Source organism: Platichthys flesus, chromosome 9 (genome assembly GCF_949316205.1).
Source record: "Platichthys flesus chromosome 9, fPlaFle2.1, whole genome shotgun sequence".
NCBI classification, from domain to species: Eukaryota; Metazoa; Chordata; class Actinopteri; order Pleuronectiformes; family Pleuronectidae; genus Platichthys; species Platichthys flesus.
In genome coordinates this window covers 1,757-12,654 of record NC_084953.1, presented here as the reverse complement: position 1 = coordinate 12,654, position 10,898 = coordinate 1,757, and the positions used below count along the sequence as shown (strand labels likewise).

Sequence of the window (10,898 nt, the reverse complement as noted above, 5' to 3'; positions counted from 1 at the left end):
AACTACCTTGCTTTATGTTGATTGTTCCATCTTTTAACAAATAACTATCCTTAATTTCTTTTGAAAAAAGAGCAGACCCACGATCAGGATGACGTGCTGTTCTCAAAGAGTGGAAGGTTGTTTTGTGGACAGATTCGTGTTCAGCATGAATGTTGTTAATGTCATTTTCCACAGTAACATTGAGATCATAAGATATGCGAGATTTCCAAATATGAATATTTTCTACAACGTTTATGTGGATACCAGCACACAGAGGAATACAGAGCAATGAAGGTGGATTTGTTATCAAGAACTGAATCATGAAGAAGTCGAGAACATTTCACTCAGTAAATATGAAGCAAAAACAATAAGAAAACATGATCAGAGAACAGCAGCTGGATGCAGCTCCCACAGGAAACCGCTTTATACAACAGGAGGTGAGGAAACAACACAGAGCAGAACATGGTGACTGTAGGCCGAGGACACACAAGACTCAACAATACACTTAAAGCCTGAAACATGCTTCTGCGTTTTCACGGGCCCGTAAGCGCAAGAGCCCTTCCGGGTCCCTTACGTGCTTATGTATCCCTCCTTACGTGCTGACGGGTGTCGACCCCCTTTTCTAAAATTTACGGCAAAGCTCCGCAAGCTCACTCAGCCCGCAAGGCTGTGATTGGTCTGCTCTACATCCCTTCTGGAGCTGCATTTCCGGTTTCATGCCCCATAATACCGGCAGAAATCACGGAAGATTTAGAAGAACGAATATGGACCAAATAGAAGAGCACTTGGCAGAAGATATCCGATGGTATGATCACTTGTAAAACCTGTCACTGACTGGCGGATTTGTCCGCGTCAGAAGCATGTTTCAGGCTTAAGCCTGAAACATGCTTCTGCGACTGCGTCTGCGTCTTTTCACGCCGCTGTGGCGCAAGACTCGTTTTCATTCATGCTTCCCCAACCGTTGCGCGTCTTACAAAGCAATTCCGCGCCAGAACACTAGGCGGAGTAATGCTTTTTGTCGAAGACGACCTTAGAGACGCCTTCTTTCTTCTTCGTCGATTGTTTATTTACATAGCCACTGCGGCTCCTCGTAGCCTTTTTCTGGCGGACAAATCCGCCAGTCAGCGACAGGTTTTACAAGTGATCATACCATCGGATATCTTCTGCCAAGTGCTCTTCTATTTGGTCCATATTCGTTCTTCTAAATCTTCCGTGATTTCTGCCGGTATTATGGGGCATGAAACCGGAAATGCAGCTCCAGAAGGGATGTAGAGCAGACCAATCACAGCCTTGCGGGCTGAGTGAGCTTGCGGAGCTTTGCCGTAAATTTTAGAAAAGGGGGTCGACACCCGTCAGCACGTAAGGAGGGATACATAAGCACGTAAGGGACCCGGAAGGGCTCTTGCGCTTACGGGCCCGTGAAAACGCAGAAGCATGTTTCAGGCTTAAATAAACACACATCCTACAGGAGGGTCACTGAACAACAGAGGAGTCGGTGGAGCCGGTGATGCTTCACTGTCACAAGTCTGGTAGACAAGGAGAAAAGATAAAGAGAGAAACTACAAACATGGAGAACTTTGTCATTGGAAATATTTTATTATATTTATTTATCTGAGTGAGACAAAATAATTTAATATGACCCAGGTAACTCGGAGGCCAAAACAGTAGATGGCAGTAGTGCTCCTTAACGTCGGCTGCCACCCGCCAAAGAACCATACAAACAAGAAGAAGAAGAAGAAGAAGAAGTGGAAGAAGAAGAAGAAGAAGAAGAACCGCGTGTGCCGGTTTGTTGTGGTTGCAGACAGCATGTCGGCTCCTCTGGAGGTTGTAGTGACCAGTGACTCCGGCTCTCAGCTGTGGAACAGCACCGTGTTCGACCTGTACAGCGGCTCCAGCCTGCTCTCGTACCGGGGAGGGAACAGCTCGGCCCGAACGCTGTCGCTGCTCCGCGGCGAGTTCCTGCTCTCTGGCCAGTTCGGAAAGAACTTCATCAACGTCTGGGAGATCCAGAGGAAGGTACGAGCCCCCCGGACTGACCCGGACTCACTCAGACTCATCGGGACTGACCCAGACTCACTCAGACTCACCCGGACTGATCGGGACTCACCCGGACTCATCGGGACTGACCCGGACTCACTCAGACTCACCCGGACTCATCGGGGTTGACCCGGACTCACTCGGTCCTCTTCTGGGACGCTCACGCCAAACCCTGTTCATAAAAACGTCATTTAATAACTGTGTGTGTGTGTGTGTGTGTGTGTGTGTGTTTGTTTGTTTTGCAGGATCAGTTGCAGCAGAAGATTGTGTGTCCAGGTGTGGTCACCTGTGTGACAGCTTCCCCTGACGGACTCTTCCTCGCTGCTGGAGTCGCGGAGGCCATCTACCTGTGGGAGGTGTCTTCTTCTTTCTTCTTCTTTATTCTTCATGCTTTTCTGTTTTGGAATTAAAATGTGAAAGCCTTTGGTTTCTATGGCATCACGTCTGTCCTCCTGATTCAAACTCCCTCTCTCTGATTGGTTCACCTGAACCTCTCTCTGATTGGTTCAGGTGTGCACAGGTAAACTGCTGTCCGTCCTCAGTCGTCACTATCAGGATGTCACCTGTCTGAAGTTCACTGACGACAGCAGCCATTTTATTTCTGGAGGAAAAGACAACCTGGCTCTGGTGTGGAGTCTGTGCAGGTAACTCAACACAACTCACCTTAACCCACCTCCCCACAACACACCACAACTCACCACAACACACCACAACTCACCTCACCTCACTACAACTCACCACAACACACCACAACTCACCTCACCTCAACACACCACAAATCACCTCACCTCACCACAACACACCTCACCTCAACTCACCACAACACACCACAACTCACCTCACCTCACCACAACACACCTCACCACAACTCACCACAACACACCACAACTCACCTCACCTCAACACACCACAAATCACCTCACCTCACCACAACACACCTCACCACAACACACCACAACTCACCTCACCACAACACACCTCAACTCACCTCACCTCACCACAACTCACCTCACCACACCACAACACACCACAACTCACCTCACCACAACACACCTCAACTCACCTCACCTCACCACAACTCACCACAACACACCACAACTCACCTCACCTCACCACAACTCACCACACCACAACTCACCTCACCTCACCTCACCTCACTCAGCCCTGGCACAAAATGCATTACCGCATTCATGTGAGCAATCACTGGATAGCAGAGGGCCTTTTAGAGTTTGGTATATTGTTTATTGTCACCATGGTTCAGGTGACTGTCATAAATGTAAACTAAACTTAAAACTGAAGGAAGTTTAGATTGATTATTTGATATTTTCATGTTGGCGATTGTAATGGGAATTTCTCAATAGTCAAGCACAAGTCTTTACAATGTCTTTCTGGAAGATGAATTCAACATCGGCAGATGGGCTTCAATGTACAAGACCATGGGAAAGATTTTATACACTGAGCAATGACATACAGGAGAAGCAACACTTTGTACATCTTCACGCTCCTCCTCGAGAGGAACAAAGTTATTGATCAGCCTCTTTGATGTTAGGAAATAGGTGACCAATATCCTGTCCCCTACGCTGTCTCAGACCCCTGGAGTGTATCATCTGTTTTCAAGATCCCTTTATCGATGTTACAACCACCACAAATCCCCCGTGCTGGGAAGTCTTTGTTAGGTGACCCTGTGTGTGAGGACATCAGTTACTTGAGCGACACCCTGACCTCTAAGGGAAACGTTTGCTCATCTTTCTAAACATCAAAGTAGTTCCTTATATCAATCATTGCCCAAATAGTAAAATTACTATCACACACTTTAAAGAAATGTTCCATGTTTTTAACTGACTGTTAATATTATGTAAACACTTTCAGAATCGTGTGTGTCTTCTGAAGCAGGTTTTAATCTGAAAACTGCTTTTTATTTCAGTGTGATACAGCTGGATTTAAATCACACCCCAGATCCTCGTCATGTCCTGTCTCGTCACTCTCTACCAATCACAGACCTGCACTGCGGCCTGATGGGCGCCCAGGCCAGAGTCGCCACTGCCTCCTTAGACCAGACTGTCAAGGTAAGACTGTAACACCTGCACTGGTGGACAGATGCTCTGTTTGACCTGGATTGTAGAAGTGCTATAGTACCAGTTCTATAGCACCAAACTACAACACACATCATGGCAAGGCTCTTGAAATCCAACTGTTTCCACAGCAAGCATTACGGATATAGATGAAACAGACAAAACAGAGAAGTACCACCAGAAATCGTAGGGGGGCAGTGTAGCAAATAGCGACGGGGCAGGAGGAACCGCTAACCTGTTTTCAAAGCGGTGGGAACTTTGTTAATTGATCAGAAAATACAGGATCTATATCATAAGGTTATGATACTTTTACTATCATTACCTTCTCCATCAGCACCATGTTTGTTCTTGCATGGCTCCAGACTAACTTCTTACATTGGTTGCACCGCTGCAACACATTTTTTCATTTAGGTGCACCAGTACACAGACTCAGGTACCGAACGTAGGCATTTTTAAGTTTACCGACCGAATTACAACGGTACAACCGGGTACAGAGAGAGTGAATACTCGAGTGTAGGGCTGGGCGATAAAACGATAATTATCGCAATATACTTTTTTCCCCGATAGAAATTGAAGACAAGTCGATATAACTTCAATAGAACTCATCCCATCCATGTTTTGACAGACAACACAAATAGCCAATGATAATGAGCGTGGCCAGGCCGAACCAATCATGTGACTGGAATAGAGTAACACCCACATCAGGTAAGGTTGACGTACACAGCACAGAGGTGGACGACTCTGCATCGATACAGTGACAGTTTCACCCAGACACACACTCCTGCAGATAGAAGTTCTTCCTGCAGATTATGACGCAACACATTGTTTTAACTTGATTGTTGCAGAATAAACGTCACTCGGTTTGTTTCAGTAACATAAGAGATATTCAGCAGGTTTTTATAAAGATCAGTTCTAACAGTGAGTGACTAGAACACATCAGAGGAGCAGAGTCTCTTGTTGACCTGCAAAATAATGGTCCTCAGTGCAGTGGCGATGATTGCATGTTTATTATGATATATATATATATCGACTGATATGAACAAAATGATTGTGATATGACTTTTTTCTGCCCTAAACTTAAATAAAGAGATAGCATGACCATGCGACTCACCCCTGGAAAGTGATCAAGCCAAGCTTATTTCTGATCAGTATATCAGATTGAGGGTGAGTCAATGGTGCAGAGACTCAGGGAGAGTTCATGGAGCGAGACGCCCCCCCCATTCTCAAACACGGACAGTGAAGCAGAGATGTGAGTTCAGTAACGTGAACAGTGGTGACAAAAAGTGTGAATACAGCAAAATGATCAGCGCCACTCTTCATCCTCAGCTGATTGTCCTCAAATGTTTTTCAGGTGTCCCCTCAGTTAAAGCTGAGAACAGATATGTGTGAAACATCTATTTTTGTTTAGTGAGAATGAATTAGCTATTTATCGACTGTTTAACGGTTGTTTATCTGCTTTTGTTCTGTGGCACCCATGTTAAATGAAACAACCTGTCCATCTGACAGATGTTTACATGTGTTTTTCTGTTTATCCAGATGTGGGAGCTGTCCTCAGGTGAGCTGCTCCTGTCCATTCTGTTTGATGTGGAGATCATGTCTGTGACCTTTGACCCCTGCGAGTACTTCCTGTTCTGTGGAGGAACTGATGGAAACATTTTCCAGGTGTCTCTGTGCAGCCAGGTGACTTGATTCATAACATTCTCTCTCACACCCTAGAGCTGTTATCATACCTCATAAGATCTAATAAATTACATCATAACTTTTTAAAGTTGAAATGTCTGTCATATCAATCAATGAATCAAATTTTATTTGTATAGCCCATATTCACAGATCACAGTTTGTCTCATCAGGCTTTAACATGGTGAGACATCCTCTGTCCTTCACCCTCAACAAGAGCCAGGACAAACTACTAAAAACCTTTTAACAGGTACAAATACATAGAAACCTCAGAGACACATGTGAGGACCCGTCTCCCAGGACGGACACAAGTCAACAGATGTCCAGTGAAGGAAACATCATCAGGATTAAAGTTGTTAGCAGCATTGATGAGGGTAGACATCTTGAAGGATAACTTCAACACTATATGTCAATCAGTCCTGCTGCATCATAGTCTATGGTCAGCAGCCAGCAAGATCATGATCCACTATATAGTTAGCGGCAGCGGCAGGCATGTTTGTTGAAAACGAATTCAACCCAAGGGTACTTTGATGACGTGGTTGATTACGTTACCGTTGATCATCTGTCCATCATCGTATAAAGCCCGCCCTGACAATCTGAGTGGCCCGGTCGGGCATAATTTCTCCCCAACGGAGCGACTCCAGACCGAACTTCCCGACTTCAAATGTTGTGGGCGGGGCTAAGTTCGTCTGGCATCCAGGCTAGCTCTTTAAGGTAAAAAGGCGCTATATTATTAAGGGCCTTGAAGGTGAGGAGGAGAATTTTAAATTCTATTCTAGATTTAACTGGAAGCCAGTGTAGTGATGCTAATACTGGAGAAATGTGCTCTCTTCTCTTTGTTCTCATCAGGACACGTGCTGCGGCATTTTGGAAAGTCTTTAACGACTTCCTGCTGGAGCCTGATAGTAATGAATGACAATAGTCCAGACTCGATGTAACAAAGGTGTGGACTAGTTTTTCTGCATCTTTTTGCGAAAGGACATGTCTGATTACTGAGATTTTTAATGGCATATAGAATCATCACGTGTTGGTGTGTCTCTTACGTGTTCTGTCATTTGGGATTTTAATGCCTTGAGGTCAAAGGCAAGGGCACAGTGAGCTCACCCAGATCTTCATCCTGTGAATGTGATATATCAAAACTGCCTTGGGAGAAATTCATTACATCTGATAAAATTCAAAAGGTGACCTCTCAAACACGTGTTTTCCCTTGTGGGAGAGCATGGCGTAGGGGATAGAACGGGTGCTCTGCAGCCAGAAGGTTGCCGGTTCGAATCCCACTCTATCCCATCTGCATGCCTAAGTGTCCTTGGCAAGATACTGAACCCCTAAAATGTAAGTCTAAAAATGTAATCGCTTTGGATAAAAGCGTCAGCTAAATGACATGTAATATCTCAGGAACATCTCTAAAATATGGTGCACACTTGGAATGTCTTGAATGAAGACCAACTTGAGGGAATTTCTTCAACTTTTGATCAGTTGTCACTTGGACATAAAGATGAAGGTAGTTGTTCTCGGATAAAAATAATTAAGACCGCCATTTAAGACCTGTGGTTTTTTACTCACAACGATTGAAAAGTGTGACAGTAAACAGTCACGTGAGGATGATAGAGATTGGTCGGACTGTTTATTACTAGTCTGATCTAACACTGATTAATCAATACATCAACCGGCTGAGCTGCTGTCAATTAACATGAACTGTTTGAATCTGTTTCAGAGTCTCAGTCGGGACAAATCGTTCCAGTCCGACAATGATGGAAACCAGGTCTTCAAAGGTCACAGGTGAAAACGGGTTAATAATAATTCACATTGATGTGATTCAGTTTCATGTGACGGATGTCATCCTTCATGTTTATGAAACAACTTTGGAGACAGTGAATCAATAATAGTTGTACTGTTCATTGTGTAATTATAAATAAAGTAAAAAAAAAGTGTCTGGTAGATTGCATTGTATGAATGTGTATATCTAGACATGTATATATATATATACACTGTTTATAAAGCTTAAGTTTTGGATCAATAATTATCTACCAGTGCCAGTACAGGGTATCTGATCAAAACTGTCTCCTCAGGAACTTGGTGACATGTCTCTCCGTGTCGATGGACGGGACGCTCCTCGCCTCTGGGTCACATGATGAGACCGTCAGACTCTGGGATGTTCAGAGTAAACAGAGCATCCGCTGCCTTGCCCACAAAGGTAAGCCCCGCCTATTATTGTGACCAGATGTCATTTGTGTCACTGCTAATAGAACCGACGTGATCAAACAGCTGGAGCTCAACACTGGTAACACAAGATTAACCCGGGCTAGCCTCAACGTAGGCTAACTCCAACCCGGGCTAACTCTAACCCGGATTGGCTTCAACCTGGGTTAACTCGAACCTGGATTGAAAAGCTTTACTTTAGAAGGCCTCTTGCTCCTTCTCAATAAAAGTACTGGACTCAACTTGTGATGACTTTAAAACGCTTGGGCAGAACCCGTAGTCTCAACTCGCCTCTGATTGGTTGATAAAGATTATTCATTAACTTTCGTTTTCTGGGATTACTCGTGTCAGTGATGAATTTCAGATGAGAAAAGGATCGGTGAAAAGTTTTAATTCAAATGACAATATTTATAAAAAAATGCCTGATGGTAATAATTTAATGACATTTTTCTTCTCTGCGTTTGCTGCTGGCTTTTTAATGAATTGTCTGACTTCTTTTTTCGCTGGAGGAGATCCTACTTCTTCCTCTCATTCATACTAGGCGATCGTGGCCAACAGCAACATGATGAAGAAATGTCTCAGTGATTATCACTGGCACTTCATAAATAACCAAATCCTGTCTGTGCTGAAGGTTGTCACTTCAAGCGAAAGTCCCTCCTTTGGCTGGACCGATGGACCCATCCCACGCCTCCGTCAATTTGTCAGACTCAGCTGCCGACGCCTTTGACAATGAAACCATCCAGAATGTTAAAGAAGCTTCATCATCAGTGATTTGTGTCAACAGATTTACCTGACATAACTTCCTGTCTTTGTTCAGGTCCAGTGACCAATGTCCTCATCACGGCTGCTCCAGCTAACATGTTCCTACCTGACAGTCGACCCACTGTTCCTCTGCCGCGCTTCAGCCGACACCTGCACACCTCCGAGGGCGACGGCGGGGAATCAGGAGAAGTTTGTGTGCGACTCGCTCCCTGCACACAGGTGAGTCAGCGGGTGTAGCCTCGCCCCGTGGACAGTTTCTTTATTCACGTGATCATTAAAATCAGATGATCATCGGAGTCAGTGGATCTTTAAATTACATGATCATTAAATAAGAATAATAATTAAAATCGAATCTTTCATTCTGAATTCACACTATATTTTGAAGATATATTTTTCATCTTTTTCTAATTTCTGGCGATTTCAGGAAGAGGAGGAGACATACCTGCAGAAGGCTGATAGGCTGAGCTCACTGATGAACGCTGTGACTGACAAGGTGAGTGTTTCCTCTGTGGATCCTCAGAGTCCCCGAATGCAAATAGGGACATTGGTAACTGACCTCAGATCATGCTAAAAATCATTGATTATTTTAGAGTTAGGGAATTATTACCAGAACCTTTGGTTGTAGGGGCTTACCTCCTGGGCTCTGTCCCATGAAGCAGTATTTGTGGTCATCAGGTAACTTCAGGTTTAATTCAGAGTACTCAGTCCTATGAAGCTCGTTCCCTTGTTATCGGGGTAAATCACCATGGTAACTTATGCTGAATAGCTAAACTGCTCCAGGTGAAGTTGGAGATAACAGATCAAACAGTATAAAGCTCTTCACTTCCACGTAAGTAAACAGATTATTATTTTGTGGTCACGTAACATATTTTTTTACCAAATGTCACCAGGGGGCACTGTAACGTACTCATTGACACAGTCGCAGATGTTTTACCAGCTGGAACTATTTCCTTTATTCTGGAGGTTTGTTGTCCTGATTTTTATTATAACAGTTTGATCCTCGGCTCTGCTGTCAGTCAAACTGTCCATATGCTGAAAACCCCGCACCTTTTTATGTGCAGACGCTCACATCTTGATGAGGAGACCCTGAGTTAACTTAATTAGTTTAACCAGAATCATGTGACCACTGAGGCGACTGAATCCTGGACATGTTGAACTGGATTCGTAGTCCAGGTCCCCAAACTTCAGAATAAAGGTGTGTGTGTGCTTGTGTGTATTTGTTTCAGTCGGTGTTCGGTGATGGAGAAAACACAAAGGTTCGCGTCGCAGAGTTGGAAGAAGAAGTTCAGACTCTGAAGAAAATCAACAAAGATCTTTATGACTTCTCGAGTCAACTGATCACGAAACCCACATAAACACACACTTACACAAATGTGGATGCCTGTTTAAAAATAAAAAACTTTTTTTAACATCCTTTCTATTGTGTTTCATGTTGGGGGGGGGGGGGGTTGTTAAGGTATCTTGTATCCTATTAACCTCCCCACACCATTCGGGGTGAGGGTTTATTAAATGAGCTCCATGAGTCCCCCTGCTTCATCTTACGACTGGGCAGTCAAAGGCAATTCACTGGTAGACGCAAACCATCAAATCAGAATCAGAAATCATATATTGATCCCAGGAGGAATAGGTCTCCACGCTCATATATACCCTTAGCTAGACTGGCTTTGTATAAATTACTTCTTAGTTTTTGATAAGTAAGGGTTCGGGCCATAAAACAAATTTTATTTGTATAGCCCATATTCACAAATCACAATTCGTCTCATAGGGCTTTAACATGGTGAGACATCCTCTGTCCTTCACCCTCAACAAGAGTCAGGAATAACTACTAAAAACCTTTTAACAGGTACAAATACGTAGAAACCTCAGAGACGTGAGGATCCGTCTCCCAGGACGGATAGAAGTGCAACAGATGTCAAGTGAAGGAAACAACCACATTAAAGTTGTTAGCAGCATTGATGAGGGTAAACATCTTAAAGGATAACTTCAATACTATATATCAAACAGTCCTGCTACAATCATAGTGTATGGTCACCAGCCAGCAAGATCATGATCCACCATCCAGATCGGGTCCACAGTCATTGTCCACTGATGCCAGTTAGGATCCATCATCAGCTGCCACCTCGGTCCTGTACCACCACCATTATCTGATGCCAAGGTGACACAGGATCCTTC

General features: G+C 44.1%; 1 protein-coding gene across 1 annotated transcript; it reads left to right on the top strand.

The window, feature by feature from the left end:
- Positions 1 to 1,675: 1,675 nt before the first annotated feature.
- On the top strand, positions 1,676 to 10,139 carry wdr18 (WD repeat domain 18). Its single transcript, XM_062396032.1, has 10 exons — positions 1,676 to 1,995; positions 2,262 to 2,372; positions 2,527 to 2,660; positions 3,941 to 4,082; positions 5,625 to 5,768; positions 7,480 to 7,544; positions 7,835 to 7,959; positions 8,782 to 8,945; positions 9,151 to 9,219; positions 9,953 to 10,139. The coding sequence occupies exons 1-10, from the start codon at positions 1,786 to 1,788 to the stop codon at positions 10,079 to 10,081; spliced, it is 1,293 nt and encodes a 430-aa protein (XP_062252016.1). The 5' UTR covers positions 1,676 to 1,785; the 3' UTR covers positions 10,082 to 10,139.
- Positions 10,140 to 10,898: the final 759 nt, after the last annotated feature.